At 36.6% G+C, this 21,500-nt stretch overlaps 1 protein-coding gene across 1 annotated transcript in view; it reads left to right on the top strand.

Moving 5' to 3' along the window:
- The window catches only part of TMEM131 (transmembrane protein 131), an 89,214-nt gene that overhangs the window by 26,452 nt on the left and 41,262 nt on the right, over positions 1-21,500 (top strand). The window contains exons 3-11 of the mRNA XM_072351370.1: positions 2,097-2,137; positions 7,241-7,309; positions 13,656-13,779; positions 14,702-14,818; positions 15,938-16,060; positions 16,980-17,060; positions 19,349-19,499; positions 19,587-19,643; positions 20,605-20,666. Of these exons, the coding sequence (XP_072207471.1) occupies positions 2,097-2,137; positions 7,241-7,309; positions 13,656-13,779; positions 14,702-14,818; positions 15,938-16,060; positions 16,980-17,060; positions 19,349-19,499; positions 19,587-19,643; positions 20,605-20,666 (825 nt within the window). The remainder of the gene's footprint in view (positions 1-2,096; positions 2,138-7,240; positions 7,310-13,655; positions 13,780-14,701; positions 14,819-15,937; positions 16,061-16,979; positions 17,061-19,348; positions 19,500-19,586; positions 19,644-20,604; positions 20,667-21,500) is intronic.

Consider the following 21,500-nt stretch of genomic DNA (forward strand, 5'->3'; position numbering starts at 1 on the left):
GAGTGATTTATATAACTTCAGGTACAAGTTTGACTGTATGACAGTATTTCTGATGAACTTTGTCTCGGCAGAAAGTGGTCGTCTCTTTCCAGTAGGTCACTGGTACCAATGCAGAGTGTGGAAGAATGGAACTAGCAAAATTGGGAGAAGAATAGTTTTAAATGACTGTACAGTATTAACTTGCATCTTAATGGAAATGGAAAATGATGAGTGACAGAAAAAACTTAAGAAGTTGAACTCGAAGCTTATCAGTATATGAGTAGTATAGGGGGAAAAAAAAAAGCAAGCTGAAATATTTTACTTAATAAAAGCCCCAACAACAAAAAGAAATGTGCTGGTTTTCTAATTATGGTACAAATGTTGGCTTAAATGAAGCTTAGATTAAAGCTTCCCAACTTGTTGATTTTTAAATTATAATAAAATTGGCAATGCAGATCAGCTTACATTGTCTTTTAGAATTCTGTTTAGTGAGGGGAAAAACTGCCCTGATTATGCTGTGCTGCAAAGCATAATTTCTTGTGAACTCCTTCCTCCTGCTGTGTCCCGGCTAGGCAGTCTGCCTGTTTCTCCCAGAGACTTTAAAAGAAGAAAGCTAATTGATTCTCTGTCTGCCTGGTCATAAATTAAAATCAAATCCTCAGGTTATCTTGGTTTTTAAATTCTAAGTAAACTCACTTCCAGCTTTCTTTAGGTTGATATCAATTCTAGGGTCATTAAACCATGTAATCTGATCTTAAACTTGAAATATTACGTACGTTTCCAGTTCAGAATTGAACCTTGTTGTGAGCTGAACATTTTATTAATGAAAATAATTACAAAAATTTCAACAAACTGTCTTCAAAAATATGTACTTAACTTGTAGAGATTTTCACATCTGAAGTTTATTTTTTCCTTAACACAAGAAAACGTTATTTTTTTTTCCTTAACAAAACCTTTTTTGTCATAGCGAAGGACAGAAAATGTAAGTTGTAGTTAGAAGTTAGCGAAATGCCCAGCCAAGGGAGTTGATTTTTAGTTCTCAAATGCAAAATGACAAATTTACATTCAACCTGTTAAGGATCTTCATTTTATTAGAGTTATGAATGGTGTCATCTGAGTCAATATATATACATACATACCATGGACTTTATCAGAACTGCAGCCTTCCTTTCCTGTTGTAGATGATGAAAATTCTTGATCTTGGTCTTGAGATGCTTTTAAGAGAAGAACTGAAATCCTAAATCTGATCCTCAAATCCAAGATCAGAACAGGATTTCAAAAAATGCATATGTCTGAATGCGTAAGAGCACATTCTATGCAGAGCCTTATCGACTGGGACTTCTTAAGAGCAAACTACTTTGAATTTCTTGGGCAGCCTTATCTCCTTCTTTTCATATCATATCATAGTATCATAGTATCGTGCGAGTTGGAAGGGACCTTAGAGATCATCGAGTCCAACTCCCGGGATTCGAGCCCTCCAGTGTAGCAGAGCAGCACTTCTACCACTTGCGCCACAGGGGGGATTTGAACTCGGGCCTCCAGTGTTGCAAGCGGCGGTTCTAACACCGTGATGATTAACTGTAATGTCCAGAAGAGGGGTAGTAAATGTCTGAATATAACAGAGGCTCGGAGATCGTTAGCAGACAAGGAGATGAAGTTTTCTAATTAAATAGAAGTTATGATGTTCTTTGTTTTCTGGTTTGTTGAATAACACCAGTCAGATTATTGCTTGACTGATACTTGTTCTACGTGCTTTTCTTTGTAAATTCTTTCTTATGTCTCTGGTAGTTTTTTTTCTGTTGTTCCCTACAATATTACCTTCTCTTCACAGCTTTAAGTTACTGCTTGTCTCACAGTTTGCAGCAGTCCCTACCACTTCAACTGTCTTCATTTCTTATTTGGAGCCAAGTGGACTTTGGGTAGAAGCTGATGGCTTAAATTGTTCAAGTAATTAATTGTAAAAAAAGACTGATACACGTTTTCTCCCCTGAATAAGAACTTCCTCTTTTGTTGTTCAAAATGTGATCAGTAGCTTGTTACAGATGTTGACTTTTTTGCCCTCACAGGAAATACAGTGCTGTCAGTCTCTTCAATTTCTTTCTTTATTTGTTTTGCAGACTGAGACAACTATAGGCCTCAGTTCATATCAACAGAAAAGGTAAGCAGTTTTCTAAAGGTTTAATATCCTATTGTGAGATTGTTAATACTTTTAGCAAGAATAAAAAAGTTCGGTTTAAGGAAAATAAAGTGTTGTTGATTTTTGAGTGTTGTTATTGTAGAGAAAAAATAAAATGTAAAATGTGTTCTAGTTTTGATTTTTAAACTTCTATAAATAGAAAATTATTTTGCTTAGTTATATCATTTTTATATTCCTTGAATGTGTGAGAAAAGGACAACAAGCTTTTTACAAATATGAAATGATTCACCTGATTTATGCAGATTTGATAACAATTTTCTGCTAACAAACAAAAGCCTTGACTATTACACTAAAAACACCCACTGTAATTGTGCAAATAGTAGTGATGTGAATATTGTGTAGGCTTGGACAACTGAATCACTTAGCAGAAGAGAGAAATTAAAGAATCCATCAAGTTAATTCCTTAATCCGCTTAGTTGTATATACTACAGAATAATTCTGTGCAAGTAAAGAGGGAATAAACTGCAACTCTGATTGTAGAGTTTTGTATTGTTTCACTGAAGTTTTAAATGTTTTATTGAGAAAGGAGTGGATTTGTTTACTTGCTGCAAAAAGTCCTTTTGAAGAACAGCTTTATGATCTTGCTTTCAATAGTTTTCCTTTGGTTTTTGCTTTTTGACTTATTTTTTTCTCCCTCGCATGGAACTGTGTATTGTATGAGAAGCAAAATGTGTCCTTTTTCTTCCTAATCCCTGATTCTTTCCCTGATGCCTCCTTAGATAGTCCTTTGTCTTTAATGGAATGCACAGATCAGCATATGTGTATGCTCATGCTACCTAAATGTGAGCTTAAGAGCATCTCTTTGCAAGAAGTTTTGAAAAAATCTCTCTGGTGAGAAACGAAGAAATTCTTTTCATTTTGTACTTAAAAAGGCTTCATTCCTCTCAGTATCACCTGCTGCCCATCTCTGTTGCCTCCTGATTAGATACTTACATAAATCTTGTGACGTAAATCTCCTAAATTATTTGGAAATGCCATATGTTTTGGCTTACCTAGTAGTAAGTTTCTGAAACTCAATGAACAGGTTAATAAGGGCAAGGAGTGAACATGAAAATGCTCAAGAATACGTGAGGATGTAGCAGGATTTTCATGTCGGGTGAAACTAAATCCATTTTATCTTTGATAATGTAAACAAGAAGAGTTAATATTATATATTGAAATAAGGCAATTACTGCATAGTTTAATATGAAGCTTGAGCCAGTTTGTATATTATGGTAATGTAAATTTTGTCAAACTTGTGCTCTACCACCTTTCATTTGCTTTTTAATTAAGGAAGCGTAGCCTAGTCATGCTGTGTAAAACTTGAAAACTTTTGTTACTTCCCCTCCCCTGCTTCTTCTCCTCACCCACCCCACCTCCTCCTCAGCACTGAACACTTTTCTCTGCCATTCATGACTTCTGCCTGTTTATTTCTTACCTGTGAAGGCTCTGAACTTTCCACTTCGTGCTGTACATGTATGTGCTGCAGCGTGTCAGTCAAACTGCAAGTGTGCAAATATGGATTTAGGAATAATGATGGAACTTCAGAGGCCCAATTTTGTCTCGTGTTGAATCAGACTTCTTGGAGATTGTTGAAATGGAATAATGTATTCTTTAAATAATTGTCTCAATGGCAAAAAGGAAGAGCTTCTTTTATTGGGATATGTGGATCATGTGTGACTTCTTTGTCCCCTAGAAAACACTGAAATTTTATGGCCCCAGAGAGTGAGGCTCAGACCATGAATTAGTTCTAAAAGGTTTTTTGTTTTAATTTCTCATCTGAGAAAATTTCTTTCTGTGTTGGAAATTTGTGTTTTAGAGTGTATTCTAGTAAAAATTACAGGCTTACAGTTATGAAAAGTCCTAATTTGAAAGAAATTTAAAGAAATACTAGAGAGCATTCAAAGGACATCTGTGAAGACTTCATCTCAGAAGGGCGAGACCTATGAGGAGCAGTTGAGTGAGGCCCCTCGTTGTGCTCAGCGCAGAGCAGAGGAGCTGATGGAGGCCTGATGGCGGCTGCAGCTCCTCACAGGGAGCGGAGGGGCAGCGCTGAGCTCTGCTCTGTGTGACAGCGACAGGGCCCGAGGGAACGGCATGGAGCTGTCAGGGGAGGGGCAGCTGGGGGGCAGGGAAAGGGGCTGCACCACAGGGCGGTGGGCATCGAACGGGATGCACAGGGCTGTGGGCACGGCCCCCAGTGCTGGAGTTAAGGGACATTTGACCATCGCTGTCAGACACAGGGCTTGATTTTGTGGTAGTCTTGTGTGGAGCCAGGATTCAATTATTCTTGTTGCATTCCTTCTTCTGACTTATGGTATTCTATGAAATATACAGCACGTTCTACTTCATATCAGTGGCTATCAGTAAAACATAAGGACCTGCACTCAAGGTCCTCAAACAGCTTGTTTGCTGGCAGATGTCAGTAGGTCTTTCTCATTCAGTTGCATGTTTTCCTTTTCATGTTCTTCACCTTGATCATTAGAAAACTTGAAGAGGCAGAGAAAGGGAAAGAAAAATGTATAAGTTCTGATGCAAGTCTGGAAAGCCTAGAGCTCTATATGCATGTATAATTATTAACTTAAATGTCATTACGATGTAAAGTTGCCCTACCCATGGGTGTATCCAGCCTCCTGTGAGCTAGTGTCCAGCAAAGCAGGCGTTGTGATCATTCTACAAGTCTGCTGCGAATTGGGCCTTCCAGTAGGCAATGTTCTAGATTTCAGAATTGCTCGTTCCTTATTCCATATGTTACTGTTGTTATAGTTGATGTTTGTTATAATGGAGCTGTCTTAACCAAACTCTAATCTTTTAAAAAAATCTGTGCTAAATCAAGTGATACTTGAACTTTTCAAGTATGTGAAGAGTTGTTTATATCCTGATTGTCACAAGTTAGGTGAATTGACTCTTTAATGCATTTTGTAGTAAAGATCTTCACTATCATTTCTATAAATGCCATAAATATTTCAGATAACTTTTAAAAAGTTATTTCCTTTTACATAAAAGGAGTGGTTATGTTCTTTTTCCAATAAAAACAGAAATGCTACATAGCTCACCTTTCAAGGGTTTGAAACTGGAAGCAATTACAGTGTATTATAGAAAGAACTGTTTTAACAATCACCTGAGAAGAAAAGTAAGTATTTCCAGTTCAGTATTACAATTATCTTGACAATAGAGGTGTGTGGGCTTTGCCATTTTTAGTTAAAAAATGTGCTACATTTTTTTTTTTAATTATTTTAAATTGGACAATAAGCTTTGAAGAAGGGAGGTGATCACTTTGAAGATGGGTTTAGAACTTGTTTTATCCCATCAAAATTTCACTACTATGATGATCTTCCAACTTAATTGTCTGTAACACTGGTTTTGCAGAGCACATGTTGTGTGAGGTTTGGCTTTAGCTCGTATCTGACTGCTCCAGTGAGGCGCAGCAGCACAATAGTAGCAAGAATTTTTGCTTTCTGTAGCCTTGAATTCAGTTCTTCCTACCATTGGGACTTGGGATCTTTACTGTTTTCAGATTTGTGTGTGTGACCAAAGTAGCCTGTATGACACATGATCTTGGAATAAGACAATCTTTAATGGCTAAGCTCTAAGTAGTATTGAAGATGCTTCAACATCTAGATGTGTAGAGCTGTAAATCAGCTCAGAACGTGAATAGGTCTCTTACACATGCATTGTACTTGAAGTGGACAGATGTAGAGTAATGGAGTGAATAACTAGGAGTTTTTGGTTTGTTTGTGTTTGTTTTTTTTTAATATAATAGGCTGTAAATTTGTTAAAGTGTTGTTGTTGCCTGATTTTAGGCTATTAGGGAGTACATTGATTTCATGCTCCATTTTTCAAGTTTTAATCCTGTAAATAGCTTCCTTGTTGAAATGGTTCTGCAATTCAGAAAGGCATCTATGTTTGATCGGCAGTTATTTTTCTGGAAAGTGTGCTAGACAGATTGGTCAAGTTCAAGGCCTCAGCTGCAAAAGGCCAGCCATGGGTGCCTCTCTGAGCTTTGCTTTTTGTTGTTGTTGTTTGTTTATTTATTTATTTATTTATTTATTTTTACCTTTTACTAAAGTAGATTGGGTAGTTCTGCCCCATTGACCACTGGAGCATCCCTCTTTAGCCAGGGTACCTGGTTATGTTTTGGTCTTTGGGAGTCTGAAATTGATACCAAGTCAGAAAACAGGATCTGAAAGAAGAGTGCTATTTTACTATTGGTATTTAAAGAAAAAAGAAAGCCATTGATCTAGTGCCATTGTTTAGCCTTTCCTTCCATTACTATCTCCCTGCTTTGTGTTCATTGTATGACTATGAATTTTACTCAGCCCGAGATGAAGTGCAGCTGACATACAGAGATGTGAGTGCAGACATAATCATTTCATTCTGAACAAGAAAATGTTTCAGTCAATTAGTTTGCTTTGTATTCTTTGTTCTAACTTACGTTGTGGGTTATTGATTCTGCTCTCTGACTGTGGCAGTTTGGGTTAAAAATAAAAATAAACAAACATTACCAGAGGGTGGTTTCTGTTACCTTGTGGTTTTTACCACTGGATGGTTTGAGTGGTCTTTCAGCCTTTGTCTACTAGTACTCTCTGTTACCAGCAGGAGGTTAGTACAGGTGAGAATGTTTCTATGCCAAAGTTACTGTATTTTGGGGATTAAGAGAATTCTAACAGCAAAAATGTGGGCTAGATTCTCCCATGTGGCATCAGTATCAGCAAATGGGATCAGGATGGTTGTGCACTACTACAGTTGTAGCGAGAGAAACTCATGATGTGTACTGTCATGTATTTGTCAGGTCTTCTGAGAGAATGTTTGGATACTGCTATGAAAGATGATACAAACTTACGTAGCTTACTGCAACACATACTTTTCTTCTAATTATTGATGATGAGTTTCAATTGTGTCTGCTTCCAATATTTGTAATTCTGCGTAGACTTTCTTGGATAACTGCTAAAACTGTGGACAAGTTTGTTAAGCTGTTTCTTCCGCTGGATTAGGTATGCTGTTATTTGTGTTAATGGATAGGGTAATTCAAGATGAAAGGAGGCAAAAAATATATCTTTTACAGAATTGTAATTTTTCTTGCAGTGTATCCCTATATCGGGGAAATTGCCGACCTCTGCGGTTCGAGCCACCAATGCTGGATTTCCATGAACAGTAAGTTGATAAGTCTTCTAATAAGTTCACTTAAATCTGAAGAGCTTTGAAAAGCAAAGGACAGCTTGGTGTACAGAGAGAAGCTTCAGTGCCTGACTCATACTTCAGGACAATGTAAACTGAAGTGATGACATTTCAAACATTCTTGTTAGCAGTTCAACAGAGGAGAAAAAACAGTCCAAGTATGCCTTAGTGCAGCAATGCTTGTGAGGAACTTCCCCCATCTTCATCCAGAGCTGTTGCTGGGTGAAAGTCTGTTTCATTTACGGGGGATCCATGGACTATGAACGATATTTCCTACTCCTTGTTCGTAGGAAAGGCTAAACATAGGGGTAGTAATTACAGATGTGCAAGGTGAGACCTGTGTATTGATACACAGTATACTTGTTTCTGAAACAGGAGGAGATGTAATTGTGTACTGGTTACTAAGAATGGCTTTCTAGAAATAGCCTTTATCCAAAAAAAGAAAGTTGGTGTCACTATGTGGTGAAGTTATCTGGAGATACCTCATTTTACAGAATGTGTCAGTCTGCCTAAATATAATCTAGTATAGGAACTCTTTATTTTTTGGTTGTAGTAAAGATGTAACAAATCACTCTCAGCTCTTCATTATTCTTTCAAAATATCAAATATTTGTTTGCTTCTGTCCGTAATTGGTCATAGATAAGAGGATAACAAAGTTCTAAGCTGAGAAGTAAAATATAGAATGGTAAGTCTGCCTCCACTGCATCCCTAACAAACATTATTGTGTTGTAGTTAACAAGTTATAATGTTGAGTGTGGTACAAACATAGAAACTTGTACAGCAGTTTGCACTTCACAGAATCATAGGATCACAGAACTACACAGGTTGGAAAAGACCTTAAAGATCATCAAGTCCAACCACAACCTAACCATGATACCCTAACTAACGACCCTCTGCTACATCATGTCCCTGAGCACCACATCCATACAGTTTTTAAACACATCCAGGGATGGTGACTCAACCACATCCATGGGGAGCCTATTGCGGTGCTTCCAGTTCCTTCAGTCTCTCCTCATAGGGCATATTCTCCAAGCCCTTCACCAGCCTTGTTGCGCTTTTTTGGACCTGCTCCAGCACCTCAGTGCCCATTCTTTATTGTCAACTAGAGTTCCTGTAAAAATGTTTTTGATTTAATTTTAAGTGAATTTGTTAAAACCAAGTAAATGTTGTATTGATAGTAATTCCAGAATTGGACAATGAAAATATATTTTTAGTAGTTTTTTGATTCTCATTGTCTATAAATGAAATGCTCTATTGATGTAGTTCGAAGTCTGCTAATTTTACAAGTCACCTGTATATTCCAGACTTACCTGAAGAGGCTGTATGTGCTACTTTTTTGTGGATTTCCAATCTACTTTTCTTTTTAATAAATGAACTAAAAGTACTTCATAAACTGACATGAATACTTCAAGCTGTTCTCCATTACACTTTTGTTCTTTATGTAAGCTGAAAGCACCAAAATAGTATAGATCTGATGTACTATTAAAATAGTGCAAATCAATTACTTACAAAGAAGCACAAGGGATTTTGTACAATAAATATAGATCTCAGGGATTGATGGCTTTTATTTGTTAATACAGGGAACCTGTGTGCATGTGTCAGAACTTGGATCATTGTGGGTTGTTACTTTTTTTGTAATTTTAATCTAAAAGTCTGTTATCCTTAATTTAGCTGTTGTAATTTAGATAATATCCTCAGGCAGAAATAATCTAATTTATTAAGACTTAGAGTAAGATGTGAAAAACAGCTTTAGAAAAGGTTTTGATATGGAGCCCGAGTGTTAGGTTTAAAAATCTACCCTTAGGCATTTAAATAGAGGTGAACAGACTTGGAGAAGTGATGAGCAACTCAACTTTATGATCTGAATAAACTGCATATACCATGCACCTTTGGAAGTAAAGCAATTCATACTTAATCTTTTGTCTTTTAAACTGGGCACTTTTTTGGTATTCACTTTCTTTTCTTTTCGAGTTAATAATAGATAATAGAAAAGTTCTAAAATACGTATTTAGTTTCTGAATATGAGTTGTACCTAAGGTGTTTTGTTAATAGGTAGCATTTAGTAGAGCAAGCTTGTTCAAAGGTCATATTGATGCAGAGCCATCAACATGTATCATTGCTAGGCTGAAGGAAGTTGCAATATTTAATTTCAGTCATAAGGTAACCCATTCTTCATGTGGTATTTTTAGTCTGCAACTGCTGTTTGGATTTAATCAGATCTTTCAAAATCATGCCAAGTTAAATATCTATGATAATAGTGGAAGTCTATTCTACCTAGGGATCCTATAAAATCAGAACTGGGATTCAGTTGCTAATAAGTCCTACAGACACACTTCATTGTGCTCTACCTGCAGATGAGATTACAGTGGTTGCAAGATTCTATTATAGAAGAGTTGATTTTGTAATGCTGCTTTAATATAAAATAATACGGTATTCTACCACTTTGAAGACGGTCCAAATAATCTCAGACTTATCACAAGAAATGTGTGCTCTATGTTAGGATATGCAAATCTTTGCTTCAAAAGATCTAAAATGTTCTTGGTATACTTTAAGCCTCTGGGAATGGGGTGGGACCAGGGCAGGTTCTTTCAGATCAGTGATCCAAGAAACTGCCTAGACTAAATGGATTATCGCTCATTTTTTTTAATATGGGAACCTTCTCTTTTTTTATTTTTAATGTTAAAGCAGTAATCATTGGGTAGTCTTCTGTAACTTTGAAAGGTGATTGCCCAGAAGTTGTTTGGCAGGATGGTCACTGTCTGTAAAGCTTCCCATGTTTGAGATGCATCTTCATATTTGAGCTGTTGCAGGTGGTCCGTCTAGATGGAGATGCACTATGCAGATGCATTATGATGCAGTGTAGTTTTCATTCTCTTCTTGTTTCTGCTTTTCATTAATATATTTATTAAGGGTGCTGGGACTTATAAGATACCTACAAGGTACCTACAACGTACAGCCAAGCATTTATACTGCATGTTTTATAAACTTCAAATGCATGAGGTTGAGATTGTGGGATTTTTTTTTTTTTTAATGTTACAAAATGAAGTGTTCACTGCTATTGGAGTTTAAACATAAGAAACAGTTGACGGTAAGTTAGCATTTAGTCCAGATGTACCTCTGTTTTTGTTTGCTTATGAAAGTGCCACCAAAGCAAATAATCTTTTATTGTACTTCTAAGTTCATTCACATTACAGCTGGTGACACTATTGGTTGAGTCTGTGCTAGTACTGTTTTGTACACAGGGTTTTGCTAACTGTTTAGAAGAAATATGAAGTGTCTTGCAGGATCTGATTCCTAACATAAAATGTGACATTTGCTGTGTTTTTCAAGTTATGTGGGCACAAACTTTTTGTTAGGTTTAATATGTAAACATTCTTGATTTAAGAACAAACAAAAATAATGAATAACAAACAAGAAAAAAAACACACTGAAATCTGGAAGCAGCTAAACAATTGGCTGATAGGCTTGTGTCTGGATCCCTTCTGGTTTTTGTTTGTTTTGCTTTTCCTGGTTAGTGAGACAAGTTTGCATTCTGAAACTTCTGGTTTCAGTTACTTCAGTTAGTGAAGTATCTCACTTGGGTCACTCAGCCTGCAGTGCTTATAGTTGCATGTGAAACAGGAGAATGTTCTAGTCACTGATTCTGTACTCTTGAATATCAGGAACTTCCTTCATAGAATCACAGAATCACCAAGGTTGGAAAAGACCTCCAAGATCTGTCTGCCTATCACCATTATTTCCCACTATTTCCCACTAAACCATGTCACTCAGTACAACATCTAAATGCTTCTTGAGTGCCTTCAGGGTCAGTGACTCCATCTCTTCCCTGGGCAGCCCATTCCAACACCTGAATGCTCTTTTGGAAAAAAAAATTTCCTCATGTTTAACCTGAGTTCATGTGAGGAGCTTGTATTTTTTCTAAGAATGGGTTACAGAAGGCAATCCTGTAGGTAACTCCCACTATTTGCTAATATAAGTGGAAAGCTGTTGGGTGATTTCTGTACTCTCTCCAGTCTTGCTGAAGGGAACAGGAGGTGGAGGAATAATTCATCTGCTGAGTTTACATTCTTGGGCTTTTACTTATATACTGGCATCATTTTTATAAATCAAGCCATCTTTTTTTTTTTTTTTTTCCTAAATGAAAGCATCTCAACTATATGCAGCAAGAAAAAAAAAAAGTAATTATTCTTTTAAAAGGACAGTTTCTCAATCTGTGTTTGCTTTGTAGTGAGTACTTTAAGTACTTCAATAAATTTGTGAGTTTGCGCCAATAGCTCGAGGATTTGTTTCCCTGACTCCTTGCAGAAACTGCTTTCCTTTAGTTAAGAGTATGCCTCTTTATCTCTAGAGCTGAAACAAACTCCATTACAAACATGTGCTTACGATGTACTGGAGATGGTAACTCAGATCTGGAAAGAGTTGAGTTGTAACAGTAAAAATGATGCATCAACACAGGCTTATTTACCCACTGGAACAGGCACATCGCCCTTGTTAATTACTATCTCCTCATCCACACATTAGTATCTGCTTTTTATCAGTGAAGGTGGACCTAGCATTTTTGCAGAGAAAAAAGATCAGGAGCAAGATCTGGCATGTTTTGACAATTCCTGTTTGCCTGAAAGTGTGAATCTATGCCATCGTATTGCAGAGGGGAATATTAGTTGTGACTGCTTCACTGTACAATTTGGCACCAGTAAGCACTGTACTTGTGCAGATTACTGTGGCTAGATAAGTCACAGCCTGGAGAGTATCTCCTAGTTGGTTGTTGCCTGGGATGTATGTTTGTTAAAGGTGTCTGGTACACACTGTTTTACTTGAATTTTACCATGTCTCAAAAGAGAGGAAAAGAAAGGTAAAATTTGTCTTATTTCCCTAATTTTGGCTAACATCAGGGTTAGTGTGCACAAGGAAAGCAGTAGCTGAGCAATGCAAAATATTAGACTTGCTGTTAGGAAATCAAAATGGTCTACGAAGTCATAAAATAAATAGGTAGCCCTAGCAATAGAATTCCTTTTTAGTGACTTCTTTTATCACATGTAATGTGTTTGTCTGCAATTTGAAGTTTGAAGGACTGTGATGTCTGTCATGACTATTTCCCTACTGTTGTTTGTTTTTTAGTAGTCTTTAGCCTCACAGACATACTGACTTAAATTTGCCTCTTTTCAGTACAGGAAAATTGTTCTTGCCTTAAAATGTTGCTGTTGTTTGGAACATTTCCTGTGACAGTGTATTATACTTCCAAGCTACCGTCCTGGTGTGGGAACAAGATAGCACTTCAGTCTTAGCAAATCATTCAAGATAATTTCTTGGCTTTCCGCTTTTTCACACATTAAAGATCATAACAAAGTGGTACTTTAATCAACTCTGATCCTAGTTTTCAGTACAGAGTTGGTTCTCTCCAGAGACCACAAGCAATATGCTAGTCATGTCGGTTGCTCATAAGCAATACAGTGCTTAAAGTCTGCTTGTATTCTATTACTTCCTGCTGCTGTGGTTGGCTGGAATTATTCTGCTTGATTCTTGGCTTTGGCTGTTAAATTCCTCTTACAAAGATTAATTAGAGTGAAGAAGATTGTTTCACCTTCTTGGAGAGCTGCTGAACATGGTCAGGGAAGAGAACTGTCAAGAAACCATTCTGTGACAGGCAATAGGGTGCTGCTGGGAGCTTGTCTTCAGCTGGAGAATGTGAGAAGTTGCTGTGAGAACAGAAGAACAACAGCTGATCCTCAAGAAAGCCTGAATGAGCTTTTTTTTTGTGTTGGAGGAGTTGGAGATATATATATATATATATATATATATATATAAAAAACATTTGTTTGTCAGTAGGATCATGAAATGCTTGTTCAAGGCATGGAGACTTGCTCTAAGTAATGAATTCACTGTTAAATGAGCTTCTATAAGGCAGCAATTTATGTTCAGTTACCAAGCAGATAAAATACTCAAGTCCATATATACTGATGTCATTGAAGGAGAGTTTGAAAGAAGAGGATTACTCAAATGTTCTAGCATTAGACCATTTTACTACTTCTGATTGTGAAAATAGCGTATCTTTCTTGTTAGGTACCGAGTTAAAGGATAATGCAATGTTAAGTAAGCCTTCATAAGAAGTAATAAATAAACAAATATCAAGGAAAAAAAATGTAAAGTTTGCCTTTATTTAAGGTAGAGTTTATATATATATATATTACTTAAACATTTAAGCAAAGTTATATTGTCAGTGTTTCAGATGCTATATGTGCCTATTTAGTTAAGGGGACAAAACCTGTTGTTCTGTTTGCTAGAAATCTTAACAGTATAAAATGTTTTCTTCCCTTTTCCACAGGCCAGTTGGAATGCCAAAAATGGAGAAAGTTTACCTACATAACCCTAGCTCAGAAGAAACAATTACACTAGTATCAATATCTGCTACAACATCGCATTTTCATGCCTCATTTTTTCAAAATAGGGTAAGTTATTCTGTTTTCTCAAAGTGAGCTTTTTCTTTGCTTTCTGTATGTGAGCTTGATTCCTGCCCAACCCTGCTTCCTTAAGTGAGCTATTTATTTATAATTATATACCTAAAAATATTAAGATACCTCAGTTCTTGATCTCAAATCAGCTACCAAAAAATTTGAACTGAGTATGGAGTCATATGCAAACCCTACTAGAAAAGAAGCAGCTAAATATTTCTTAGTTCTAACTAGGGTGTAAGTATATGCTGTCACTAGCAGCAGGTAGCTTTGCTCTTGTGACCATTAAGTGTTCTGTACTTCAGAGCCTATGCACAAGTATGATTTTGTTCTTAGAGTCCTGTGAAAACAGTAGATTCAATTAAGAGGTATTAGTCTGAAGCAGTCACTTCAATCCAGTGTAACTATTGCAGTCATATCGTAAGAACTTGTAAGCTGAAAAGCAAGGTGTCAGTAGGTTTAACTCTTAACCAAGTTACCGTCAGATATAGTCTTCTAGTTTCAGTTTTGTGCATAGGATGTGTGGTTTAGCAGGGTCCAACAAACATTAAAAAGCCCTTGCTTCAGAAAAGCTGACTATAATGCAGCCTTTCTCACTTTTCAAAGTTCTGTGGTAATTACCTTTCTCCTGTGTTCAGTGAGCTCAGTCCAAGGTATTTCTACATAATGGTGAATTCTGAATTTACAGTTTAGCCTAAAAATATGGTTGAATATAATTTTGCAATATACGGTAGCTGTAAAATAATGTTTTATCTTATTACACATCTGCATGCATTTCTCCAAGTCTATTGTAGACTTTCTAACTTCAGTGTTCCATAAAGCACAAATGAACATCTGTAGCACAGAAAATGTTTATCTGCAATGTGCAATGACCTCAATAAACCAGCTTTTTCTTCTGCTTGCCTTTCTTTTCCCCCAGAAAATTCTTCCAGGAGGCAATACATCCTTTGATGTAGTTTTCCTCGCAAGAGTAGTGGGAAATGTAGAGAACACTTTATTTATTAACACTTCCAACCATGGGGTATTTACTTATCAGGTAAGATAAGTGGAGAACAATCTGAAAAAGTTGTAAAATGTGAATCAGCCTTTTGGCTGTATCTATTACTATGTGTATAACCACACAAGAGTGTTTTTCCAGACAAGTTAAAGAACCTTCCAACCAAGCTGCTTGTTGTAATGCAGTTATATCAACGTAAATATCTATAGGCCAGTAATGTAAGCCAGATCACTGGAAATTATATGGGGTTTTCTGTGTGTGTTAATGTCTCATTGCAATGATCCAACTTTCTCATCTGAATCAGTGATAAGACAATTTCATTCATTATACTGGCAAAAAGAAAAAAAAAAAAAAAAAGTCCATTTACTTGAGATTCAAAAAGATAAACTGTGCAGGTGAGAGAAGCTGAAAAATGAGAGCATTATAAAGTCCTTAAAGTTGGAAGGGGCCTCTGAAGACCAGACCATCTTACCCAACTCCCATGCCATGAACAGGGACACCACAGCTAGATCGGGTTGCCCAGGGCCTGATCCAGCCTCGCCTTGAAAGTCTCCAGGGACAGGGTATCAACCACATCCCTAGGCAACCTGTTCCAGTGCCACACCACCCTCACTGTAACAGACTTTTCCCTTGTATCTGACCCAAATCTACTCTCGTGAGCTTAAAGCCATTTCCCCATGTTCTATCACCACAGTCCCCTTCTTTCCTGTAGCACCCTTGTACCGGAGGGTCACTGTCAGGAAATCCTCATGTTAAGGGAATCTCGCTCTTACATTTCAACATTTTGAAAACCACAAAAGCCTTTCCTGTGTAGATGCTTTGTTCCATGAGCTTATTAAAGGATTTAATACCTTTTTAACCTTTAGTTAGTATTTTGTATTTCAAGGTATCAGAATAAAGATATTATTTTGATGTCCTGTGATATAAACACGTCAGTGTAATCAAGTAGTGGCTATTGGAAATACTTGTTTTCTGTAAAGGAAACCAATTTTCAGTGCTTTAGCATGATGTTAATTTTAAATGCTCAGTGAGAAATAGATTAAATAATTAATTAAAAAGAATATTTGGGAGACTGTTTAAAAACTGCATGTATATTAAATGCTTCAGCAATTATATACAGCTGCTTAGGCTTGTTTTTTTTTCCTTCTTTTGTCCTAGGTGTTTGGCATTGGAGTATCGAACCCCTATCGTTTGCGCCCCTTTATTGGGGCACGAGTTCCTGTAAATAGCAGTTTTTCTCCTATAATAAATATACATAACCCTCACAGTGAACCTTTGCAGGTGAGTCTAAGAGCATTAAATGCTCGTTCATTTATGAGATTAGTCTGAAATTTTATTGATTTTGATATTTCATAAATCTGTTTGAACTGTAAATCTATGTGACGCCGAGCTTTGTGTTATATAGTTGCATTTCTGTTTAAATGCTGATCAGTTGTTCAAGAAATTATAGATTACATTCACAAATCTCTTTAGTTTGCTGAATTGAGGTTTTACTATGGATTTTCCATTTTTAAAATGTCATAATTACTGCAAGATGGAGAACTACACCTCACTGGTAATCAAGGAAAGTAATGAAGCCTATGAAGTAATATAGATTTTGCATTTTTAATCCAGGCATGTCTTTTAGCTTCCTTCTGCTCATTTTGCAATTTTGTGTTGTTGTTGTTGTCAACCAAATATTTCATGAGGTAATCTGATTTTAATTAGTGATGAACTTCATTATTGATCAACAGTGAGGAAAGAAGAATGCTCCCTTGATCCTATAAACACAGCCAGAAAAGTCCACCAGTGAAATGTGAATAAAATATGATCAACGTCTCTCTAGGCTGTATTTAGAATATAGTAGTAGTATTATTTCTCACTATCAGCAGTGCCTTTACTGTGAACCTTTATATGTAACGGTGGTGCAGTGTTCTTGTATCAAGGCAGGATTAATGAATGAAGTGATACCTGAACATAACCAAACTAGTAAATCAGTAGCCCAGTAGAGAAATGGTAAATGGTTAATGATTCATAAACTGAAATTCCACAGAAAACACAATGCACTAGCCAATAGTTTTATCATAATTAGAAGTGAATTTATTAAGAGACTGCAGTGGTCTAATAGTTGCTGATCCCTTACATTGCGCATTATATTTTCTGATAACTGAAAGGGACTCCCCTTAATGATATGTTAATGTTTTCCCTTTGTCTGCTCCAGGTAGTAGAAATGTATTCCAGTGGAGGTGATCTCCATTTAGAGCTTCCAACAGGTCAGCAAGGAGGTACAAAGAAGCTATGGGTGAGTAGTAATATCTTGCAGCATCTGCTGTAGATGTTTAGAGAATTTTTATTCTGATACGATTTTAGGATTGTGTTCGTTTGTTTGTTTAACCAAATGTTTGTCTTGCAATCAGTGAAAAGAAGCCCATATAAACTGAAACAATAACAGGATCTATTAGCTGTATGATAATAAAAATTGAAAGAAGACCTTAATTTCAAGAAGCCATCACCATTTAACTGTTCTTTTTTGAGATGAGAAAATGAATTGCACCCACTTGAGCATACAGGACAGTGTAGTCCTTCTTATGACTTGCAAGCTGGATTCAGCCTATGAGAGGATCATAAAACAAAACTTTTTTTTTTTTTTTTAACTGAGCAAGTCCTTCCTGCAAATCACTGCGAGTGTTTATGTGAGTTGAAAAAGCAGCTGAATGAACTTAGGAAAGAACAAATTGAGAACTATAAAACAGCAGTGTGTCCAGCAGTAGTAGATCTCTGGATCATGATTCAAGAGTGGCTAGAAATGGCTCTGGAAAGTATGCATGCCCTGCACCACATATCTTAAGCCAGTGACAGAATAATGGGTTACACAGACACTTGGTCTGGCCTATTAAATCTGATTTGTAGTGTTCTTTGTGACACATACTGGTATCTTCACGGGAAATAAGTTTTAGATGCATTCAGAAGATGAAGCACGGGCTTTGTGCTGTAAATTGCACTCGTAGTAATGTCCAACTAGATACCAAAATTGTTTTCCTCTGTGATGGATATTACTGCTTTTTTTTTAATATATGTTTTTGTCTGGGAGAGACTTAAAAGTCACTGGGATTCAAAATTTCTCACTCCAAATATCCTTACAGCCATTGTCTGTTGTATCTGTTGCAATGAATAAAGCCACAATATTTCCAAGCCAACAAGGAAAATCACAACAATTAATTTCTGGCTTTTCTGGAGAAAGTCTGTGAGAATGGCTGTAACTTTGTTTTAGGTACACATATTGCAATGGAGCAGAAGTACAACTCACAAGCATTTTAAACATCAGAGGAAAGGGCAAACATAGTGGGAACCGGAAATAAGGAATAAAATCAGATTTAAAAGAAGAAATGAAGGTTCTAATATTTTGACACAGCTTTACTCAGATGGCATTGCTTCTAAAGATACCCCCTTTCTCATGAGCAAAAGAAAGCGTAAGGGCACTGTTGAATTCTGTAATCATTAGTAGGTATATAAACAACTTACCTGTTTGATGTGGTTAGAATCACCAACAAAACCATAAAAGATTTTTAAATGTCTACCTCAGATCTAGTTCTGTTTCTTCAGCTAATAGCTATTCAGCTTCCCAAAGACAGGTTGCCAGTTAAAGCCTTGATGACAAGCATGCAAAAGTTACACAGAAGGGCAGTTAGGTTAATACTATTTAGCATTAATCTCCGTGTATTTCAAAGCAACCACTGGCATTTCAAATCAGTAAGACAACTAGAAGTGAAACCAGTAGGTGGAGGCACACAGATTTAGCAGAAGAGAAAGCAGAAGAAATGATCTGAAACATGGTTATGATACTTGAATGTATTCTGTCAAATTGTTTGTTGTTGTCTCGAGTGGTATTGATGTCAAATGTTTTGATGATTGGATGAAGCAGTCCACGGACGCAGGAGCATTTTTGTGATCACTATTTTATGGTACTTCAGGGATCCAGACAAACTTTGGGTGATCTCTGATTATTCATATGGAGGAGTCAAACTGCATCCCTGGAAACAATGAAGCAGTTTGTTTGTGTTAGGTTTGTGAATAAGTGAGAGCAGAATTTGCTTCTCTGTATATTTTTTAAATCAGAGACTCTCCAAATGTAGTTACTGTGACTACCAGCAATTCTGTACTGTTTTAATTTGTGTTTAGCTAGACGGGTTTGACGTTTGTGTATGTGTGTGAAACTGTATGTGCTTTGTGTCTACTTTGGAGGAAAAACAATTAGTATATATAAAAATAGCATTTGATGTTACTGAACTCAATAACGTTTTTATCATTAATCTCTGATCCTTTTACCACAGTTTTAAGAAATAAAACTGAAGAGGGTAATGAAAGCCCTCTTCTATATACCTGGTTTTAATCAGTGTCATATTTGTTGGGAAAAACTATCCAAATGAAATTTAATGGTAACTTTAAAAACATGCAGGCTGTGTCTTGCTTCCATTGCTTCTTTTTCTCTTATCATACAATTATGCTCGATACTTCTATTGTAGCTTTTGCTGTAGCTGCTCTTCTTATAATTACTACAATCTCACAGATGTTCTTTTAATGTTCTGTTAGGAAATACCTCCCTACGAAACAAAAGGAGTGATGAGAGCCAGCTTTTCTTCAAGAGAAGCAGATAATCATACAGCATTCATTAGAATAAAAACAAATGCCTCAGACAACACAGAATTTATCATTCTTCCCGTCGAGGTAGAAGTTACAACAGGTTTGTAGAAAAGCATTTTTGATATTATTTAGCTTAATGAACTTGTACAGTAAGAAAATGGTAATGTTTCTTTTTCTTCCCTTAAAGCACCAGGAATCTATTCATCAACAGAAATGCTAGATTTTGGTACGCTACGAACACAAGGTAAAGCTGTGCTTCAGATCTCAAAGTATTTGTAAGGGGCGAGAGTGGTTATCTTCGTGCTATTCCTGGTAGATTGTGAGATTATGATTTTGTTTTTTCTTGAAGAGCCAGAGTTTCAAAAATAGGAAAACAGAGCATTGCTGCTATGCACAAATGTGTTTGCCTTCCAGTAAACTTGGGATGTGTACGAGCAAACAGTAGTTTCCACATCTAGTTATAAGTCAAGTCCTGACAGGAGTCTTAAAACTTAGTTGCATGTAGCTTAGCCTGAAAACCGCTGTTGGTTTACTTCATTGTTTTTAGGGAAAGATTGCTTTATAGCTACAAAGCTTTAATATCTTTCATACATAAGAAGTAGAAGGAGTATGCAAACTTGGTTAAGTTGTTTATAATTTCTTCTTTTTTAAAAGATTATTTATACATTTGTGCCATATGTTTTGCATTATAAATTAGTATTGCGTGGTGAGATCAAAAAGATTATTTATGCTTGACAGAAGGTAATAAAACTGAAGGTATCTTTTCAAACTGTAAAAGGACTTAACAGTATTAACGAATCAGTCCATATATATCATCTTTAAACCAACAAAGAAAAAAAAACTCAAGAAAAATAGCTTCTAAGTACTTTTCCATGCAACATAGCTAACACATAAGATTACCAAATAAGATTGTCTCTGCTAGTCCAACTGGCTAAAATAATGCATTTTACTATTGTTAGCTGGTGCATTTCTTAATGTGTTACAAATAAATGTTGTTAACTGATGCATGTAATATTTACTGCTATACAAAAATGAAGTTTAAAATGTCATGTTCCAGCTACTTTGGCTGTACTACCAAGTTAATGCAGCTCTTTAAAGCTAAACAACAGTGGATTTATGTGAAACTAGCCAGCCCAGATAACTTTGTATAAGGTTTTCATATTAATGTAGCCTAATAGTCAGGTGTGTTTTTTGTTCTTTAACAGATCTGCCAAAAATTTTAAATCTGCATTTATTAAATTCAGGAACAAAAGATGTGCCAATTACAGTAAGTTTTATTTCCTTTCAATTTGAAACTTTCTACCTGGATTTACTTCATTACATGATAATTTATCATTTCCAGCTTCACCGTGCAGTGTTCAGAAATAGAAGCTAGATGACAGATGACTTAAAATATGACTTACTATTAAGAAATCATGTATATGCATGGTAAAATTAATGTGCTTCACAGCCTCCTTTCACCAGATATATTGAAATATCTATATTATGTCTACAATATCTTAGGGTCCCTAAGCTTTTCAGGGAGGCCAGAAACCTCCCGTGGAGCAGAAGGGCAAAAGCTCGCTTGATCTTGATTGGACAGGCTGAGGGAGTTGGGTTTGTTCAGCCTGGAGAAGAGAAGGTTGCGGGGTGACCTCATTGCAGCCTTTCAATACCTGAAGGGAACTTACTCCCAGGAGGGGAGCAAACTCTTCGAAAGGGCTGATAATAGCAGGACTAGGGGAAATGGTTTTAAGTTAAAAGAGGGAAGATTTAGGTTGGATGTTAGAGTGAAGTTCTTTACTAGGAGAGTGGTTAGGTCCTGGAACAGGCTGCCCAGGGAGGTTGTGGATGCCCCGTCCTTGGAGGTGTTCAAGACCAGGTTGGACGGGGCTCTGGGCAACCTGATCTAGTAAAGACGTATGTTTGGTGGCCCTGCTAGGCAGGGGGGTTGGAACTACATGATCCTTGAGGTCCCTTCCAACCCGGGTCATTCTGTGATTCTGTGATTCTACTTATAATTCCAGTTTGGCATACGAGAGATAAAGGTTCTGTGGGATTGTTTGTCTACATCAGAGTCCTTTAAAGCATACGAAGTAATGTTCCAATGTAGTCTTATGAG

This window comes from Excalfactoria chinensis, chromosome 1 (assembly GCF_039878825.1).
Source record: "Excalfactoria chinensis isolate bCotChi1 chromosome 1, bCotChi1.hap2, whole genome shotgun sequence".
Classification (NCBI taxonomy): Eukaryota; Metazoa; Chordata; class Aves; order Galliformes; family Phasianidae; genus Excalfactoria; species Excalfactoria chinensis.